The sequence below is a fragment of the Nylanderia fulva genome, unplaced genomic scaffold (assembly GCF_048542155.1).
Source record: "Nylanderia fulva isolate GAGA-0341 unplaced genomic scaffold, ASM4854215v1 Scaffold297, whole genome shotgun sequence".
Taxonomy (NCBI): domain Eukaryota; kingdom Metazoa; phylum Arthropoda; class Insecta; order Hymenoptera; family Formicidae; genus Nylanderia; species Nylanderia fulva.
In genome coordinates this window covers 47,501-70,448 of record NW_028190365.1, presented here as the reverse complement: position 1 = coordinate 70,448, position 22,948 = coordinate 47,501, and the positions used below count along the sequence as shown (strand labels likewise).

At 38.2% G+C, this 22,948-nt stretch overlaps 2 protein-coding genes across 2 annotated transcripts; both read left to right on the top strand.

Moving 5' to 3' along the window:
• Nucleotides 1-8,952: 8,952 nt before the first annotated feature.
• On the top strand, nt 8,953-9,546 carry LOC114946225 (uncharacterized). The gene has a single exon (XM_029322675.2). It carries the CDS (start codon nt 8,953-8,955, stop codon nt 9,544-9,546), a length of 594 nt encoding a protein of 197 aa, XP_029178508.1.
• A 180-nt stretch (nt 9,547-9,726) lies between these two features.
• On the top strand, nt 9,727-14,223 carry LOC114946224 (uncharacterized). The gene has a single exon (XM_029322673.2). It carries the CDS (start codon nt 9,727-9,729, stop codon nt 14,221-14,223), a length of 4,497 nt encoding a protein of 1,498 aa, XP_029178506.2.
• Nucleotides 14,224-22,948: the final 8,725 nt, after the last annotated feature.

Sequence of the window (22,948 nt, the reverse complement as noted above, 5' to 3'; positions counted from 1 at the left end):
ATTGTAAAATTAATAAAAAAAACTTGATTTTATATCGTGAAATTAATAAAAAACTTGGTGGAAATATATTAATTCAAACTTCATGTATGTATATATACGTATATAATTTCAAATAAAGAGTATATGTATAATTACCATATTGAGTTTTAGAATTTAAAATGTTTTGAATAGTAACTGGTTCATAAATTTTAGTTTCCTCATATTCTCGAATTTTTCCAATGACATTCACAACTGTATAATCTTTGATAGTTAAATCCATAAGGACATTTCCTAAACTCTTAGAATAACGTTTTTGAGAAAAAGCTCCGGATACATGTACCACCTATATACATATAAAAAATATAATTATTAGTTTTATAAAATACTTATTAATTATGAAATTTATTATTAAAAATGTTCATCAATAGAAAAGTTTAAATTTTGCAACAATTGTTGTAAGATGACTTTGAAACATATTTGCTAAAAAAGAATTTTCTAAAATTATAAGTTATAAATATTGTAATAAGAAATGTTTTTATGTATACATACATACATACATTTTAAAATTATTTATAATGAAATAAATAATGAGATAAATATTTAACAAAAGTCAATTTCTTTTACAATATTTCAATTCAATTCTTTATTCGTCCCCTAAGGGATTGAAGGCGCTTTTGAAGGAGCGTTCCCCAACCTTACAAACTCTTACAATCTTACTTATATCTACTCTTAACTCTACTCTTACATCTAATTTACAAATAACTTAATTCTACCTTAACCTACTTATCTACTACTTTAGAGAGAGAAAGAACCGTCCCTACCTATCGCTTCGCTTCGGCTTCCGATTCCCCATTCATTCTCCACCACCTCATTCATACCTCACTCATTCTCCTCCTCATACTTCCTTCCTCCTTTTCCCCTCCTTCCCACCTTTCTTCCGTTCTCCCCTCTTCCCTCTTTTTCTCTATTTCTCTCATCCATCCTTCCCCTTCTCCTCCTTCCTGCAGTATTTCCTTCATTCTTTCCCACCAGTTTCCCTTCCCCCCTTCTCCCCCACATTCTCCTATCACATGCTCCCATGTTTCATTTTCTATCCCGCATAACCTACACCTTCTTTTCCCCTCTTCTTCCCAGTATCTCGCCCCTCTCATCTCATTGTTCATTCTGAACCTGACTATCCTTCTCCATCTACTTTCCCCCCATCCCTTTCTCAGGTATTCCGGTAAACCCTCCTCCTTCCATTCCCCATACCATCTATTATATCTCGACTCTCTTATCCTCTCCCATCTTTCCTCCTTCTGTCTTTCCCTGTCTTTCTGTTCCCACCCCTCATATACTTCCTCTCCCCTTCCCCTTTTTTCCTCCATCTCTTTCCCTTCTATTCCTCTTTCTTCCCAGAATTTCCCCCTCTCTTCCTCCCACATCGTTCTTTCCTTTCCTCCCCTTATCCTCTCTTTCATATCCTCAAAACATTTCCTCGCTAAACTTCCTCCCCTTCCTTCCTCCAACTTCCTCTCATACCCTACCGCCCTCCTTCCTGCCCTTATCCTAAATTTGTCTTTTCCTATCTCCTCTCTTACCATATACTCCGGCGTGCACCAGTCTACTCCTAACGTCCACCTAATCCATCGCTCCTGCATTGCCTCCACCTCTCTCCTCTCCTTCCATCCCCATATTTCCGCCCCATATTCCAACACCGTCCCCACCAACCTTTCCATTAGCCATACTCTTTTCATCCAGTCTCCTGCAAACCTTCTCTTTCCCATTCCCCACACCTGTCTTATCACCGCTCCTGCTTTCCTAACTCTATTCTTTACCTGCGCCTCCTGCCCCCCGTTCCTCTGTAGCTTATACCCTAAATATGTGAATTCTTTCCCTTCCTCTAACCTTTTTCCTTTCCATCTCCACTCCACTCTCTTCATTCTTCCTCCTCTCTTTTTAAACCTCATTACCTTTGTCTTATCCACCTTCACCTCTAACCTTTTCTTGTCCATATAACTTTCCATTTTCCCCAACATATGTATCATCCCTTCTTCATCCTCCGCCAACAGTACCATATCATCTGCGTACGCCAAACAATGCACCTTTTCCCCTCCCAGTTTCACCCCCCCCCCCCAACCTCCTTTTCTTAGCACTTCCTCTATATCCGCTATCAGCAAACTGAATAAGTGCGGACTCATTGGGCAACCTTGCCTCACCCCCCTTGCCGTCCAAAAATTTTCTCCCTCCTCCTTCCCCACTCTTACCTTACTCCTCGTTTCCCTGTACACCTCTTCTATCCTACTCCTTAATCCCTCCCTCACTCCCCTCCTCTTCATTGCCTCCGTTAACACCTCCCTATCTACCGAATCAAACGCCGCCTTCAGGTCCATAAATGCCGCGACTACCTTTCCCCCCTTCTTGTTTACCCTCTTATTCACCAGATAGTTCAACACATAGATACTATCCATCACCCCCATTCCCTTCCTAAAACCTGTCTGACTCTCCGGTATCATATTCTTCCCCTCCATTTCTTCCTTTAACCTTTCAGTTAAAATTCCCACTTATCCACTATATCTTGTATAGCGTTGGCATCAATGTTACTCCTCTATAGTTTTCCACTTTATTCCCCGTTCCCTTTTTCAACAGTGGCACTATTATCCCTTCTTTCCACCTCTCCGGCCATCCTTCTCCTCTCCATACTCTGTTGCACATTTCCCATACCCACTCTTCTACCCTCTCCCCTCCATATTTCCATACCTCACTTGGTATCCCATCCTCCCCCGCTGCTTTTCCTTTCTTCAGTTTTCCCAGCATCCTCTTCACTTCCTCCCTGCTTATCTCCTGCTCCTCATCCCTCTCCCTTTTTTCTTTTCCTCCTCTTACCACTTTTACCTCTATCCCTCCCAATAAATCCATAAAGTATTCCTTCCATTCCTCCGCCTTTATCTCCTCATTCACCCCTTCTCTCTTTTTCCTTTCCCTGTTAATAACCTTCCATACCTCTCCTTCCGTTCTTGCCTCTATTGCCTCCTTGTACCATCTTAGCCTCTCCTCCTCCCTTTTTTCTTTACACATTAGCTTATATTCCGCCCTTACTTTTCTATATCCTTCTCCTCCTCCTCCTTTTTTCCTCCATTCCCTTAACTTTTTCCTCACTTCTTTCCTCTTCTCCTCACATTCCTCGTCCCACCACCCTTTCCTTTTCCCTTCTCCACTCTCTTTTTCTCCTTCTCTCAATTCCTCTTCTATTCTTCCTATTTTTTCCTCTAGCTCCTCTTCAATCCCCTCCTTCCACCCCTCTCCCCACTCTATTTCCTCTCTTATTCTTTCTCCTCCCCTCTTTGTCCATCTCCCTCTTTTTCTTATTCCTTTTCCCTCCCCCCTTTTTCTCTTTTCAGCTCCTCCTCTTCTTTCTAGCGTTACAATCAATGGGTGATGGTCCGATTCTATGTTATCTCCCACCTCCATTTTCTTTATCCTTTCCTTTACTCTATCCTCTCCCACCACGTAATCTATTACCGATTTCCCTCTTCCTCCTGTATATGTGTACTCCCCCTTCCTTTTTTAAAAAACAAGATATCGATTTGTTTTTTAAAAAAGTACACATTGTGATTATGTTAAGTATAAAGAAATAATTTTTATAAAAAAAGTGTTATGTTCGTGACAAAAAATGTCGTTACATAATATAACAGCATCTGACGCTCTAACTCATGCCAACAAACATGAATTTTGTACTGCGTTCGTCATATAATCTCATAATTGTTGTATTTATAATAAGGTCGATATGACTAAATTAATTTTTTAATATATTATTAGGATATTGAAAAAGACTGTCGTACAGTCGAAACGTTTATCTCAACTTTTGTATAGTATGACGTAAATTAATAAATAAATTTTTCAATTAATAGCATATAAGCTCGTTAAGTTGGCCTTTTATTATATCACATATTTTAGTTCTGTTATTAATTTTTATTATTAATAATTTTTATTAAAAAAAAACATTTTTTATAGAATATTTTTATTAATAATTTTATCTCAATTTTTTATAGAATTTGACATCATAAAATTAATTATTTATTTTATTGTAAGATTATTTATAAATTATGTTGATTTTTACATTTTATAATTATTTATAAAAAGATTTTTTTAAGAACAGTTAATATTTTATGTAATAACAAATATATAAAATAATGTCTTAATTTATGTTGTAAACATTTGTAATAAAATGATTTTAATTTTGTGATAAAAACTTACAAATGATGTTTTAAAGTTATGTATAACTCGATTTATGTTATTGCCTCATATAGTAACTTGAACCTTCCAGTCTTTATTATTTGTCAAAATTACTCGACAACGTTGAACTTCACCATTTTTAGTTTTAACAGCAATTGTACTGTCGATTTGTTCCACCATACTGATAAAACACCTTAAAAAAATATATATATATAAACAATTAATATTTTACATTTATTAAAAAAATAAAAAAATAATTAAAAGTTCAATAAAATTTTTAATAAATGTATCTTTTATACATCAATTACATTTATATGATTTACTATTATATAGTTTTATTCTTAAACTGACAGAATTTTACAAATTTGACGATAATACTGAAATAGTGAGAATAAGTAATAAATATGAATAAAAAATTTATGAATAAAAAATTAAATATTAAAAAATTTTTAAAACTTACACTGTACCATCATTAGGTAACATAACTTCGAAAAGTTCTCTTGGTGAAACATATAATGTTGGATTATCACACAACTCACGATAAATGTCTGATTCGCTATCCATTTTCTTTGTAGCTTTATCCTAGAATTTTTAAATAAAAAATATTTCAATGTAACGTACACACGCAATTTTAAAATAAAAATATAAATAGCAACTAAAATTTAATATTATATAGTAAGAATATATATTTATAAGAATATATTATTATTAAGACAAATAATATAAATATTTTTAACAAAAATCAATTGGAATATAAATAATTGTAAAATAATTTTTTGTAATAGTTTATATTAGCAAATATATAAATGTTTAGTTGTAAAATATAAGTTGTAAATAATTAATATAAGTTGTAATTAATATATGTAACAAATATTTAGCGAAAATTTTTTTGAAATATCATAATTAAGTGACTATAAGACGAAATATACAATATATGTATACAATATTTTAATTGTAAGATAGATTTAAGCACATATTTAATTATAAGTTATATAATTGTAATTAGTATAAATAAATTATTCATATAACTTCATATATATTTACCGTTTAGTTTAATAAATCACAAAGAATCAAATTTATATAATAATTATAATAATATTTCAATTTTATGCACAATTAATAATACTAAATGAATTATACGATGTCTGTTACTTTTAACGATGATGTTACCATCATTACGTAGCGATGTACATGTTAAAATATATGCGTAATGACATTACCATGATACAATGTTACATAGCAACCATCGTTATTAGGACTAAAGGATATCGCACACAAATTACATAAGCTGCCTATGCATAGCATAAGACCTTATGGACCAATGAGCATCAAGCATTGAATCACATGTTCGATATTCATTGGTCCATAAGGTCTTGCTCTGCCTCATGGCTAGTTTCCCTTGGTCCTCACACCCTGGATTAACTAAAAATTAATTTAAAAATTTATTATTAAACAAATATTTTTGTTTGTATATACATTTATATTCGTTACATTTTATAATATTAAATTTTATTGATCTGTGTAAACATTTAACAAAAAAGATTTAATTAAAATAATTTAAAAAAAATGGGTAAAACGTAAAGCTATTCGTACTCGAGAGGAAGAAGAAGAATTTCAGCGATTAAAGAGAGAACGAAAGGCTTTAAATCACACAAAAATACCGCGAGAGGAAAAAAAAGAAAATGCAACAAACAATATAGCTGAGTCATCTAAAGTTTTGTGAATCAAAGAAATTTATTAAATAATAGTTTCATCAGTTGCAGTGTCTAAATCGCAAAATCCTTTGGTCACAAACAATAATTTAAGTCCTTGATCTTGCTTCATCAGTAATAAAATGTGTTATTACAACGTCGACTTTGAGCAATTCTGTTTACTACAATTAACAACTGCATATCAAAGTTATCGAGCAATAGTTCTTTGATAACTTAAATTCAAAACTTGATAACGATAATGTTAATATAATTAAAAAAAACTGTCAACCATGAACAAAGTACACTTACAAGTGTTGAAAATACTACAGATTCAAGTCAATTAATTTCAGTAAATATAAATGATAATTTTTCCGAAATTGATAATATACAATTACAAAATATCACAGATAAAAGAAAAATGCAAAATTGTCGAGCCAAATTATAAAGGATTTCAAAACATAAATTATCATAATATAATCAACATTACATAGGAAAAAATGGAAGTAGAGTGCAAATATTGTAAAGCAAAACATTTTCACGCTGAAAAAGTTTATAATAATGTAATTCATTCAATGAATTGTTGTAGTCATGGAAAAGTTATATTGGAATCTCTATCACCATTGAACTACAACAGTTATTTTTTGGAAGTTTTTGAAAGAGAAGTTAGGCATCAACGAACTAATCGCATACGATCCTGTAAGTACTTCTAGATTCATGTGCATAAAATTCAAAGCCATGATTAATTTTATTTGTTCGTCCGATAATCCTATAGGAAAGGTTATTCATTACTTCTGGCGACTGGAATATCAACGTAGAAGTATCCAGCACATGCATTGTATGATTTGGATAAAGATGCTCCAGTATTAGGAAAATCGCCGGATGAAGAAGTTGCTACGTTTATTCAAAAATACGTAACGTGTGAAATTCCAGATGAAAATGTTTCGCCAACGTTGTACGATACGGTAATAAGTGATCAGAATCATAAACATAACTCGTGTTGCATGCGTACGAAAAAAAACGGAAACTAATATATACAGAAAGTGTCGGTTTGATTTTCCTCGGCCAGTTACTGAGAATTTCGTTTTAAGAGACGTTATCACTTCGATAGTCGGTTCGGTAGCAAAAATTTACGCAGTAAGAGCAGATTGTACGATCTTCCTCGCAAGGAGTCGGAAAGGTTTATAAATGATTATAATCCGGCTATCAAATTAGCCTGGGAGGGAAATATGGACATACAATTTATTAGAGAAAAATCAGAGTTTTTAAACTCATATTTAACAAAATACACGACAAAGTCGGAAAAATGCAATACAGACTTTAAAGTGATAGATTCGAATAAGTCCTTGGCATCGAAACTGTGGAATTTTGCAATGCGTTCATTAAATAACAGAGAATGCGGTGCTTTAGAAGCTGCGGATACACTATTAGGGAATCCCTTGTACGGTACGGATAATGATACCGTGGTCAAATGGATCGATGTTAATGAGGTGAGAAATAGAAAAGTTAAAACATTTAATGAAATTAAAGCTCTCGATGAAAATTCTACGAATATTTACTGTTCGTCACTCATCGATGATTACTATCCAAATAGACCTCAGGAATTAGAATCATTGAATTTGTACGATTTTGCCAGATTCTGGGAAATTACGAAACAGATGCCAAATAATGACGAAGTCAAGTGTTACAAACTGGCATCGGGTTTATTTTTAAAAAAACGAAAAAAGGGTTAGTTATTTAATTAACCATTATCGATTTAATATAAAAACTGAGCCCGAAAAATACTTTTACTCGCTGCTTCTTCTGTTCAAACCATGGAGAGATTTGAGTGAACTCAAAGGTACATTCGAGACTTACACGGATGCCTTTAAGAATTCAGAGTCTGTTTTAACGAAGGTAATGAAATATCACGAAAGGCTCGAAGAAATACAGAAAGCTTTTGAGAACGTTGCTGAATTAATCGAGAAGCGCGAAAATGATCTGAAAACAGCAGACAGAGACAAATCCGATGACGATGAACTGGATTGTAATCCGATAGAAGCTGACGACGCGATGAAAGATCTGGAAGATTTTGGTAAGATTGACGACCCGATTGATTTATCGCAAATGATGTCGCAATTGAACGAAGACCAGAAAAAAGTCTTTGATGGAGTATGCCAAGTTTTACAAGATAAGAATCAGATTCTGCGACTGTACGTAAGTGGCGAGGGTGGTACAGGGAAAAGTTTTCTAATTGAAACGATTAAACATTGGATCAGAATAAATTTGGAAAAAACGACTGCCATATCTGCTCCCACGGGTATCGCAGCATTCAATATCGATGGCTTGACAATCCATAGAATGTTTCAACTACCCGTTAGTCATGAATCTACACCAAAATATACGCAATTGTCAGACATGGTCTTGAAAACTTTGAGAGACAAGTTAAAGAATGTCGAATTATTCATAATCGATGAAGTATCCATGATTTCAAATGTGACACTTATGTTTATCAATCTACGTGTTTGGACAAAAAATTGAAATCTGTCTGTCATTCCCCTTGTGCCATACCGCTACTGTATCACGTGTACTTACATACACGCGCTCGATCTCACAAACACGCAAGGCAAGCTGATACCCCTCCTCCGAACCAAAATATTATCGAGTTGTATCCTTCGATATACATTGTCGGTCAGAACAGTCAGTCTGTATTGGATTCTTGTCGAGAGCGTTTCTCTTAATAAAGAACGAATTTATCGAAACCTTTCCTTTTCTCGAGTCTCAACATTCCGACGTCTCCAGCTAAAGTAACAGTTCGGTTTATAACGGATAGTACGTAAATCGTTTTCAAGTGAAAGTTTATACATGGTCCTTCGAGCCGGATCGCCGAAAGTTCGTCGCGAGTGACTTTCTCGGCGAAAATCCACCGGAAATTTGAGACTCCTCAAGAATCGTATCGAACATTAAAAAAGTCGCATCAGTACCTCCGAAAGGAAATAGCGAGTGCAGTTTCAGTGTACGCCACCTCCGTACCGAAAAAGGGTATTTAGTGTGAGATCCCTATTCGAACCCCAACTGATTCGTCCGAATAATGGCCTCGATCGAGAAGATCATGGAACGTCAACACGTCCTATTCGGCCTTATCACGCGTTCGGTCGAAAATCTGAAAAAACTCGGACCGTCCCGAATAAATCGCGGCAATGTGCAGAGTCGCATTGAAGCATTAAGGGTTAATTGGGATAAATTTCAAGCTCACGACGAGAATCTCTTCACCTCGATCACCCCCGAACAAAAGACACTGCCGTACTTCAAAGATGATCTCTATTCCATGTGCGAAGAAGCTTTCATAGACGCACACGGCTACATGCTCAACATCCTCGAAAGCCTAGCTCCACCAGTTCCTCAAAATATATCTGCCGCCGAAGCATCGTTGAGCACATCTACCGGGTCGCGATCTCGACGGCTACCGCGCATCGACATACCGAAGTTCTCAGGCGACTACTCAGAGTGGAGTCACTTCCGGGATCTTTTCACGTCAATTATCATAGACAATTCCGAGCTCTCAGAAATTGAAAAACTCCATTATCTCAAAATGAGCCTTTCTGGCGAACCTTCACAACATCTAAAAAACATCGCAATGACTGGTGAAAACTTCACTCGCGCGTGGGAAAATCTCATCTCTTGATATGAAAATAATCGAATTCTTATCGACGCTCAACTAACGTGCCTCCTCGCGACCCGAAGAATAAAAACAGAAAACGCAGCCGATATCAAACGGCTCCTTGGCGATACTAAGGAAGCCATCGGCGCGCTCGAAACTCTCGGTTGTCCCGTAAAACAGTGGGACCTCATTATCGTTTTTTTAATGGTTCGAAAGCTTGATGCCGAATCGCTGAAGAGATGGGAAGACTCACTAGGAGCCAAAACAGATCCGCCCTCGTTCGCGGACTTCGAGACCTTCCTAATCAGCCGCATCTACACGCTCGAAGCTCTCGAAAGATCGCTGCCTCGAAAACAACAAATAAATTCGTCGACCTCGCGACCTTCAGGCGCACGATCATATATCGCTACCGCGCCGGAACAAAAGTGTGTGTTGTGCGCCGCGGGACACTACCTTTCGTCGTGTTCCAAATATCTAGAGAAGCCATACGACCAACGACGAGGGTTAGTCCTATTGAAGAATCTCTGTTTCAATTGCCTTGGGCCTCATCAGTTAAAAATATGTCGCAATACAAAACGCTGCCGAATCTGTCGAAAGCAACACCACACAACGTTTCACGCACCGAACAGCAACAGCGATACCGTCGCGAACATAACTCCCGCAGCGTCCATCTCAGCGGCTCAACCAACCGCTCACGCAAGTACTCTTCAAGAAGCAAAGCACACTAACCAGCTCAACATCAACCAATCCCAAGACTATCAAGCTTCAAGCCATCTCTTGCAATCAAGAACCAGGCGTCGCGCCCCTGCTCTGTTAGCTACCGCCGTAGTAAGAGTTCTATCTCGACACGATCAATCATCGCAACTTCGAGCGTTACTAGACCAAGGATCAGAAGTGTCATTCATCTCTGAATCCGCTGCTCAATCACTAAAGCTCCCGCGTCGCTCCGCGGCTATCCCAATTGTCGGTATCGGTGCTCAACGAAACAGCGTTTCAAACGGCATCGTACAACTCCGTATCGCCTCACTGTATGATTCATCGATCTATTTCGAAATTGACGCTCTCGTTTTACCGAAATTGACGGCATATATTCCACCCGCTCAACTCGAATATAAACAGTGGCCGCATATTCAAAATCTTCAGCTCGCGGATCCAAACTTTGCCACGCCCGGAAAGATTGACCTAGTACTCGGATCAATAGTTTATGCTCAAGTCCTCAAACAAGGTCTTTGCTGCGGACCTATCGGAGCACCCATTGCTCAAAACACAGCTCTTGGGTGGATTTTATCAGGCCCGCTTTCAACTAGTGAAGCCTCCATCGAAGACGACTACTCTCTCAATGGAATGCAATGCTCGCTTGACTCCGAACTGCTCGATCTCTTACAACGCTTCTGGTCTCAAGAAGAAATAATCCCTCGACCTCAAGTCCCGCTCACGCCAGAAGAATCTCAATGCGAAACTCATTTCGAATCGACTCACTCTCGCGACATACAAGGACGATTCGTGGTTCGGCTCCCTCTCAAAAGGAACATAAGTGATTTTGGTGACTCTCGCACGTTCGCTCAGAACGCTCTCCTCCGAATGGAACGCCGGTTCAACTCGAATCCGTCCCTCAAATCAGCTTACAGCGACTTTTTACGCGAATACCACGATCTCGATCACATGCGGATTCACAACTCATCCGAAAAGTGTCACCAACGCGAGTTCTTCCTGCCGCATCGCGACGTTACTCGCGAAACTAGCGCGACAACGAAACTACGCGTAGTGTTCAACGGTTTGCAGAAAACGACTCTCGGTTTTTCACTAAATGACGTGCTTCATGTCGGTCCGAAACTGCAAACCGATCTCTCAGACATTCTCATTCGATGGCGCAGACATCAATACGTGTTCGCAGCTGACATCGAAAAAATGTATCGTCAAATTCGCGTTCACGAAGACGACTGGCCACTACAAAAAATCCTTTGGCGAAACGACCCGAGTGAGACTCCGCAAGAATATCATCTGTGCACAGTAACATACGGTCTCGCGTGTGCTCCGTATCTCGCTCTGCGTTGCCTGCAGCAACTCGCTTTCGAATCAGATTCTCCGCGGGCGCTTGCTGCCGAAATCTTACGCCGCGATACCTATGTGGACGACGTTCTCTCCGGCGCATCAAGTATATCTGAAGCTAAAACACAGATCAACCAACTAAACGAATCCCTCATAGCTGGCGGGTTCCATCTCAGAAAATGGATCTCCAACGACCCTGAAGTTCTAGCTGACATTCCTCATCAAGATCAAGCGTCATCTCCAATCCTCTCAGTCGACGATCGAACGATACATCATACACTCGGTGTACAATGGCATCAACAATCCGATCGCTTCGTGTTCTCAGCACCATCGCCACCACCAGCTGGATCCCTGACGAAGCGGTCAGTGCTCTCCTTCACTGCGAGCATGTTCGATCCGCTCGGATGGCTGGCGCCAATCGTCATTGTCGCTAAGATGTTCATGCAAGAGCTCTGGGCAATTCGCCTTGATTGGGATGAAGAGCTTCCCGAAAACCTCAAATCGCGCTGGATCAATTTCACTCAACAACTCGAAAACGTGACAACGATCTCAATCCCACGCTGGGTCGGCATAACTACGTCATCCCTCGCGATCGAACTCCACGGATTCTCAGATGCATCACAGAACGCCATCGCTGCTGTGGTCTATCTGCGCGTCATAAACGAATTCGACGACATCTATGTCACCCTTATCAGCGCCAAAACCAAAGTAGCACCTCTGAAACGCATGACGATTCCGCGCCTCGAGCTCTCAGCTGCCGTAATCCTCGTCCGACTAGTATTCAAAATTCGCAACGTGCTCCAAATTCATCACACGTCAACTCATCTCTGGATCGACTCTACGGTCGCTCTAACATGGATCAAAGGTCACCCATCACGTTGGAAAGATTTCGTTCAGAATCGAGTCTCTTTCATTCAAGAGCTCTCGAATTCTCGCTGGCATCATGTCTCCGGAACGGAAAACCCAGCGGACCTAGCATCTCGAGGAATACCTCCCCACTCGCTTCCGCATGCTCAGCTCTGGTGGAAGGGACCCTCTTGGCTACAACATCACTCTTCATCTTGGCCATCCCTGACTCCAAAGATCGAATCAACAATAAATCTAGAAGAGCGTCCTGTCTCTTGTACCCTCGCTAACGAAAAACCAGAAGTTGACCTCGGAGATCTCATCGAAAGATACTCTTCGCTCACCTCGCTTCTACGCACCACAGCCTGGCTCCTACGGGCGTTTGAGCGCTTCCGAAAATCCACAGCACATAGACCACATCAAGCGGTCCTGACGCCTTCCGAGTTAGAATCCGCATTACTACTGTGGGTAAAATTAACTCAACAAGCCTACTTTTCGAAAGAATTCCGAACATTGAGAAACAACAAGCAACTCTCTCCCTCAAGTTCCCTACTGAAGCTCTCTCCTGTCCTAGACGAAACCGGACATCTCAGGCTACGTGGAAGACTTCACTTCTCTCAACTGGAGCCATCAGAAAAACATCCGCTCATCTTACCACGAGATTCTCGACTAACAACGCTCATAATTGATTACTATCACAGGCGCTCATTACACGGCGGACCGCAGCTGACGTTATCGTTAATACGGCATAAGTTTTGGATTATCGGTGGACGAACTCCTATTCGCTCATTCATCCATAACTGTATTACGTGTGCCCGTCATCGCGCCGCCGCCAGTCAACAACTCATCGGACAACTTCCAGCTTCTCGTGTCACTCCATGTCGACCATTCTTCAATACCGGAGTCGATTATGCCGGTCCTTTGACTCTAAAGTCATTCCGTGGACGCGGAGCGAAGACAGTCAAGGGATACTTTATAATTTTTGTTTGTTTTAGTACTTCAGCTGTTCATCTAGAAGTAGCTACCGACTACTCAACTGATGGATTTCTAGCTGCTTACAAACGATTCACCGGACGAAGAGGCCTATGCTCAACAATCACGAGCGACTGTGGGACCAATTTCGTCGGCGCAGCTTCCGAGTTGAAAAAATTGTTCACCGCTTCCTCTAAGGAATGGGCTCACATTGCTAACATTCTCGCCAACGATGGAGTAAAGTGGAGCTTTAACCCTCCTTCGGCTCCACATTTTGGCGGAAAATGGGAGGCCGGAGTAAAATCCGTCAAACATCACCTCCGTCGAGTGATCGGCGAGACCCTGCTCACCTATGAAGAATTGTCAACACTATTGATTCAAATCGAAGCAATCTTGAATTCGCGCCCGCTCTCGGCCCTCTCAGACGATCCTTCTGACTCCGTCGCCTTAACACCAGGACACTTCCTCGTCGGGAACTCTCTCACAGCCGTTCCTGAACCATCCCTCATCGATCTACCTCAAAATCGACTATCACGATTACAAATGCTTCGTCAAATGACAGAATCATTTTGGCGACGTTGGTCGTCGGAATATCTACACGAGCTCCAGACATCATCCAAGTGGCATCGAAAACAAGAAAAGTTTCAAGAGGGCAGCCTAGTAATAGTCAAGGACGAACGCTTCCCTCCGACCAAATGGCCCCTCGCGCGGATAATCGAAACGCATCCCGGCTCAGACGGACTAGTCAGAGTAACTACAGTAAAAACTGCTACCACTACTCTAAAACGACCGATCGTAAAATTGTGCCTTTTACCGAACGTTACAAAACAGTGAGAATCAAAGGAACTCGACTGACGTTTAGTTGTCATTATGGTCTTGACAAGGCGGGCGGAATGTTTGGACAAAAAATTGAAATCTGTCTGTCATTCCCCTTGTGCCATACCGCTACTGTATCACGTGTACTTACATACACGCGCTCGATCTCACAAACACGCAAGGCAAGCTGATACCCCTCCTCCGAACCAAAATATTATCGAGTTGTATCCTTCGATATACATTGTCGGTCAGAACAGTCAGTCTGTATTGGATTCTTGTCGAGAGCGTTTCTCTTAATAAAGAACGAATTTATCGAAACCTTTCCTTTTCTCGAGTCTCAACATTCCGACGTCTCCAGCTAAAGTAACAGTTCGGTTTATAACGGATAGTACGTAAATCGTTTTCAAGTGAAAGTTTATACACTACGATTATGTGAAATCTTTGATATGACAGATACAGATGATGGTTTCTTTGGCAGAAAACACATTCTCCTGTTTGGGGACTTGTTGCAGCTTCCTCCTGTAAAAGGACAATTTTCGTTTGTTAAAATGTCTCGATCAGAGATTCAGAAGTATTTAGGTACCATGGGTGGATGTGATTTGTGGAGATTGTTCGAGTATGACGAACTTTTGATTAATATGCGACAAAGATGCGATAATACATATCGTGATATACTTTCTAGAATACGAATAGGTTTAGTAACGGATTCTGACATCAATGTTCTTCAGTCTAGAAAAATCAATTTTAAAAAAAGTAGTTGCGACGAAAGATTGAATGAACTTTGCACTTATATGAATCAATTACCGATTGATACAATTTGTTTATTGCCCACGTGTTGATTGTGCAAGGTTTTGAACACAGCAATGCTCGATAAAATCGACAGCGATGAAATTCTACTGATAGCAGAAGATGATGTCGACTGTGCTCCAGCAATAAAAAAAAGGGGCATAAAATTTTAGAAGACAAAGATGATAAAGTGTCTGAAACAGCTGGCATTGAAAGAGTAATAGCGATTAAAATTGGCGCTAAAGTGATGATTCGACGAAACATTGACGTAACTTTGGGACTTGTCAATGGAACGATAGGCAATGTAGTTGCAGTTAATCGCTCTGCTGACGGCAATCGTATTGATTCCATCAAAATAGTTATTTTGGATAACAAAGAAATCGCAATAACGAAAGTAGATATTAAATTTGAAGTATTCCACAAATTAGTGGTACATCGGAAACAATTTTCATTGTCTCTCAGTTATGGAATAACTATACACAAAAGTCAAGGAATTACATGTAACAATGCAATGATGGATTTAGGAACGACTGTATTAAGTGATGGTCAAGCCTATGTAGGTTTGTCACGAGTAAGTAAATTGGAAGGCCTATATTTGATAAATTTCAATCCAGCATCAGTTAAAGCAAACTCGAGAGCCATTGTAGAATATAATCGACTGAGATCTATATTCAAATCTGAACTGCCACAAATCAATCCGTCCGCGAAAAAGGTTGTGAAAATGTACGATCGTCGATGGGCTATCCCTAATATCATTGATGATGTGCAGAATTATGATTGTGAGGAACCAGAAAGTATAGTTACGTGGAAAATATATGGCCTTTGCAATAACGATGCTGTTTCGTGTTACGCTAATGTAATATTACAATGTGCGTTTATTGCGTACGTATTAGGCAACAAATACTGAAAAATAAAGCATCGAATGCATTGACTGATGCTATCTGCGCGTATGGTGAACGTAAATATTGCAACATTCAAGCGGTTAGAAGATCTGTCGGAAAACGCTTCGAAGAACGAACACAACAAGATGTTTCGGAATTTTTTACGGCTCTAATGTCGACGTATTCCGACATCAATGATGTATTAGAACTCGAATTAAAGCACGTAACATGTTGCTCGAATGTCAAATGTAATTACAATGTAACTAAGCTGGAAAGCAGTAGTTTGTTAATATTACCTATACATTCGACATTAAAAAGGAAAAAAGGTGTCACTCTACAAAGTTTGATTAATGTAGAATTTTCTAAATGGGAAACGATAAACGGCAATTGTAACGAATGTAAGGGTACCGTGTTGAAAAGGAAAACCGTAATCGAATCAACTTTATCCGTCGTAGTAATACAGCTCAATTTATATACTTTTGTAAACGGTGCTTCTAAAAAAATTATCAACAATCGGATTAACGCCGTGCCGACGAGTAATATCACGATTAATAAAAAAAGTACAAGGTAATAAGCGCTATATTTCACGAAGGTGAAGAAATGAATCGTGGTCACTACACGTGTATGTTGAGAGCTGACACAAAATCGGAATGGTATTACTCTAATGATATGGAAGTGTTCAAGAAAAAATGGCCCAAAGGAGCACAAGGGGCATACATATTGTTCTTAGAACAGATTAAATAATGGCGCTGTATAAAGGCTGCCGTAAGCGCCGAAATAAAACATCGGCTGCTCTGACGCTGTATAAAGGCTGCCGTAAACGCTACATTAAAACATCAACTGTTTCAGCGCTGTATAAAAGTTGCCGTAAGCGCCAAAATAAAATATCGGCTGCTCTGGCGCTTTATAAAAGCTGCTGTAAGCGCTGCATTAAAACGAGTGCAATAAGTTTCTAATTTGACCTAGGCTTCATGACATTTCAAAAAATATCATCCAGAAAAAAATTATCAGACAGAAATATGTATGTCGTGTTAAAATCGGAGAGTCAAAGAAAAATATATGGTTGCGTTCTCACGAGAATGGGCGATGGAGGGGCCCATTCTTTATTTTCAATATTCATACAAAAATATAAATTCATGCTGTTGCAATTGAAATAAATGTGCAATGTATCGTTAAAAATTATTACAATTATACAAACATTTACATATATGATTAAATAAAATATATATATATGTATACTATAATATAATTATATATTTTATATATGTACATATATACCATATATTTCAATTATTTTGAACTATATTGCATAAATTGTTACTTATACAAAGTTATGTGATAAGAATCGAAAATACATATATCGGAAGTTGATACGAAATTTCGAAATTTTACTAAAGAAAGATTGGAGGTTTTTAATTTATACAATTTTCACAACTCTTATTTCAATTATTTATTCTACTCATCGAAAGTTTTTTGAAAGCAGGCCGCCATGTTATTTTTCTGAGTCATTAACAAATTGGTACTCTAGAATTACGAGCAATTATTTTTCATTGTACGGGCTAGTATGAATTTCAAATCAAATCTCTATAAACAACTATTATATTTTGTGCACTAAGAATAACATATCGCACTTATTTTCTAGAATCAAATTGTAATCAGTTTTACTTATATGTTATGTATATTCAATGTGAACTTGCACCTTGAATAAAATATCACAGTTACTTTTCATGGTAATACCCACAAAACATATAAATATTCTTAGTACATACATTGTACATACATTTACGTATATTGTATATTCCAGGTATATACTTTTTGATGTAATATACATACAATGAATGTGAAATGTATGCGCAAGTGAAACCAGGTTAATGTACATAGAAGGTTCAAAGTATATACATATGCATATGATATGTACATTGTATGTATGTATATTCTGTACATGCAATATTATTATATGTAACATGTACATATCATATATATACACATTTGTACATACATTAGATAGTAAAAATATACTGGGTACATACATTGTACATACATTTATGTATATTGCATATTCTAGGTATATACTTTTTTAATGTAATATACATACATTAAATGTAAAATGTATGCGCAAATGAAACCGGATTAATGTACATAGAAAGTTCAAAATATATACATACGTATATGATATGTATATTCTGTACATACCTTATATTATTATATGTAACATGTACATATCACATACATATATATTCCATGTATATACTTTCTTGATACAGTATACATGCAGAAAACGTGAAATGTATATGAAAATTAAACAGGGTTAATGCACCTAGATGTATATTTATGTACATTTTATGTATATGTATTTATGTATATTTTTTGTATATACTTTTTTTATGCATGTAGATACATCGAATTTGAAATGTATATGTAAATGTAATAATGTACATAAAAGATGCAGAGTATATACATATGTGCATGATTAGTACAGTTTATGTATTTATATATTATGTACATACATTCTTTATATATAGCATGTACAATATCAGGGACAGCAATGTCTTAACGCATGAATTTATGCACATACATATATATAATCCAATATGTGCATAAATCCATGTATCTATCCCTGTGTTTGTTAAATAAACTACGTTCTGATATTCACTGAAACATCACATATACTATAGATTTTCAGTAATGACAATGAATATCAGAATACAGTTTATGTAAAATGAGATAGGAATGTTTTAACACATGATGTAATGCACAAATTGAAACATATAATATGCACATAAATTCATGTATTAGGCATTGCTGTTACTGGTATGATATGTGATACAAGCTATATATATATATATATATATAAAGAATGTATATACAGAGTATACAATACATAAACTATACTAATTACGCGCGCGCGCACGTACACACACACACACACACATAACACATTTTGAATCTTCTATGTACATTATTCCAGCTACATATATAGTATATACATATTATATTATATTTAAAAAATGCATATGATGTGTGTTTCGATACAAAATTTATACAAAAAGGCACTTTTGATCTGCCTAGTGTAATACGTGTGAGTTTGTCTATATTATATGAATGTGCACATGTGAATATATAGAATATATCTTTTATTTTAGGCGATTTTTAGCGATCTTTTGGTATATATACCAAAGGATCGCCAAAAATCGCCTTTTATAATGATTTTATGTTATAGATATAAATATACAATAGTAGTTTTATTTAGTTGAATGAGTCATATGTGTCATACATGTATATAGACATTATTACATATGTGTGTGTATACATATAAAGTCATGTGGAATGATATATTAAAGGGAAAGAGTTAATACAACAATCTATTAAAAAAAGACAAGTTTGCAATAAAAAACACTATAATTAATAATAAATTATATATATATAATTAAATATATATAATTTTACATATATAAACAGCCGAGTATATTTATACGATGCAATATGTGTTTTCTTAAACAAATTAAACGTATTAATAATTAATACAAATATATATGAATACATAATATAAATATAATGTGTGTGTTAATAACAGATGTATTTTAAAATCTATTTCATAAAATTAAAAAAAATTGCACCTTTCTTTATTTTGTTTTATAAAATAATACAGACTAGCATTATTATTTGCACTTTTCTTCTTTCTGTTTTATCATAATACATAATTAAATATATAAATTTTTCTTTATACTATATTTTTAATTTAGTATTGTAACTTAATAGAATAGAATTGTAACCCGACAAAATATATTAAACACAAAAATTTAAAGACATAATGTTTATCTAATCCTATTTTAAATATAATATAAAAACGTAAATTTACACTATGTTAAATATATTAAGGCTCCTCAGTAGTCACCGCGGTCATATTGGATTCATGACATCAGAAGCGAGAAATGACACGTCGAAAATTCTTGCGTGCCATTTTTAGATAAAAACATGTTTGAACAAAATAACACTACTGATCGCTTTAGCATACTTGAAAGATTGTCCGAAAACTGACCTGCTCTCTTGACACGTCATAAATAACTGAAAAATGAGTGTGAAACAAGGTCAAAAAATGCAGAAAAACTTGTAGTTTGACAACTGTTGAAAGGAAAATCAATGTTCCTTTCACGTAATATATTTCTTACACAGTTCAGTTTCCGGACAATCTTACGGGTCTCATGAATATATGACACGTCGCAATACTAGCGTAAACCTAATAATTACGAAATGGCACGCAAGAATTTTTCACTGTCATTCTCTCTTAAAGAAAGAAACAAAACTATACAGTACATAAGAGAGAAAGAAACAGAACTATAATGTCGGCATCGTCAACTCAGAGTTTTACGGTGACTATCGAGGGGCTTTAAATATAATATACACACATATGTGCATAATCTCAAACGTGGAGTAAAACTGAAAACTTAAAAATATTTCGAATCTTGAATCTTATAGCATTTTCGAGCGAGACGGGTTTTGATCGCTTTGGAAGCGAATTATGACGGCATTGATCAATCACAGCCATTTCTCCAAAAAAAAAAATGAAATGATATAATTGGTCAATGACATAATTCGCTCCCGCAGCGATCAAAATGCGTCTCGCTCGAAAACGCTATTATATATTTCTGTTTCATTGCTGATTAGTTGACTTTTCAATTGCTTCAACTATTTGAAGAGCTATATTTTTGTCTTTATTATTATTAAAGCGATCCTTACTCCTTACAAGCCACGCTTTTATAAAGCCTATTATTTCTGAATCTGTACACTCTTGAGTATTTTTATTAAGACGTACAACAGCTGTAAAATTTAATTTATTTTTATGTAATTATTTAAATATTTTCACAAGATATTATAAAAAATATATTTATATGTGTATACATACATACATACACACACACACATAATTGTACATAATATTATACAAATTTATAAACAAAATATTGATATATGTATGCATATACAACAAATATATAATAAAATGTACTCAAAGAATTTACATGTCTAAATAAGTAACAAAGATTACAACTTTTATGAATATACATATGATGATATTTTTAAACAATATTTTAAATATTTTTGTTTTCTTGTTTTTAAAACATTAAGCAATATTATTTAATATATTTTTATTTAAAAACACTTTATTATTTATTTTTGTTAAAAAAAATTGGAAAAAACAAAAACTTTAAAACATAATTTAATAAATAAAAATTATAAAAATAACTTACAGAGAATTACAGACGCCACAGCTAAATTTTTGAAAACTTTCTTTTTCTTTGCCCCTTCCCATGAGTAGGACATACCAACTTCGTTGGTAAAAATGCGATACATAATTCTTCGAACGATTTCTTTAACGGTACATCCTCCAATGCGACTTAAATTTTGAGACTAAAACAATAAGATCATTATATTTATTTATATTTTAATATAATCTCCGGCGGCAGCCTCGGGCCGCCGGTCCTGTCGTCCCATCGCCACCCTCCCCTGACCCCTCTCCAGGCCCTTCTCGTCGGCCGCCCGCTGGGCCACGACGCCGCCCAACACCCGCTGCCCCTGTCCCTGCTTCCCCGCAAGCCCCGCAATTCCCATGCCCACATTGTGATCGTGCGTTCACCACGAAGACCGGACTCGGCCTCCATCGCCGACGTGCACACGAGACCATCGTCAACGAGGAGGTTAACGTCGAGAGGGTTAACCGCCAATGGAGCGACGAAGAGAAGCGCATGATGGCGAGAGAGGAGGCGCTTGCCGCGAATCGAGGCGTTAGGTTTATGAATCAACATCTGTTAGCCGTCGTTCCGAATCGCACCCTTGATGCCATCAAGGGGATGCGTAAGAACGGCGGTTACCAGCGCCTCGTCGCGGCTGCACTGGAGGATCTGGCAGCCGCATCATCGAGCGAGAGCTCGTTTCTCTCGGCCGGTGGCTCCAGTCCTCCCGCCTCCCCTCGATTTATCGCCATCTCTCCCCACGGGTCGCCCGGCTCGCCTCCGCTTTCTCCATCTTCTCCCGGCTGGGGTGATGCGTACGGCAGTTTTGCCGGTGCTATACGCGCGCTCATCCCGGTTGTGGAGGCCATCCAGGGATGGAAGTCCCATATCCTGATCCAGATCGGATCAGGAATTCTGGATGGCCAGCGGAGTGTCGAGGACCTAGGCCCGTGGGTATCGAGTGTGTTCCCTCCGACGCCTCCTCGTGTGCGACCTTTCGTACAAAACCGTGTCGTCAATCCGGGTAGGAAAGCGCGCCGCCGAGCGGAGTATGCGCGCGTCCAGTGCCTCTTCCGTTCGAGCATGTCGCGCGCGGCCAAGGAGATTCTGGATGGTGCCACTGAGGCGGACGTGGTTCCCGGTGTGCGGCAGATGGCCGCGCACTGGGGCCCGTTTGTAACGCAGGAGTCCGCTCCTGTCGCACCGGCTCCGCGTCTTCCACCGAAAGCGGAGCTTAGTGGCACCTGGTCTCCAGTCTCCTGTGAGGAGGCGGCAGCCATCAACCTGCCCCTCAACTCGGCCCCCGGATTAGACGGCATTGGCGTACGGATATGGAGAGCGATACCAGCTTCTATCAAAGCTCTCCTCTTCAACATCGTGCTGCAATGCGGAGGTTTCCCAGCATCGATGCTGGTGAGTCGGACGGTTTACATCCCGAAGAGGGGGGAATGCTCCCTGCCGGGAGATTTCCGTCCGATCTCTATTACCTCCGTGGTCGTGAGGCACTTACATAAGATCCTTGCCCAAAGGCTTCGCGAGTCCAAGCTAGTTGATCTAAGGCAGCGGTGCTTCGATGACGGGTGCGGCGACAATGTAGCCGTCCTGGCGTCCCTCATAATGGACGCCAGGTCCCGTCGTCGCGAGATGCACGTTGCCTCGCTGGACTTCGCGAAGGCCTTCGACAGCGTCAGCCATGGCGCTATCACCAACGCCTTGGCTGGCTTGGGCGTGCCTCACGGCCTAATCGACTACATCGCGCGTAGTTATGCGCGCAGCGGCACGATGTTTGAAGTGCGCGGTGACAGGTCAGAGCTCTCTGGTATTGGCAGAGGCGTCAGGCAGGGGGAT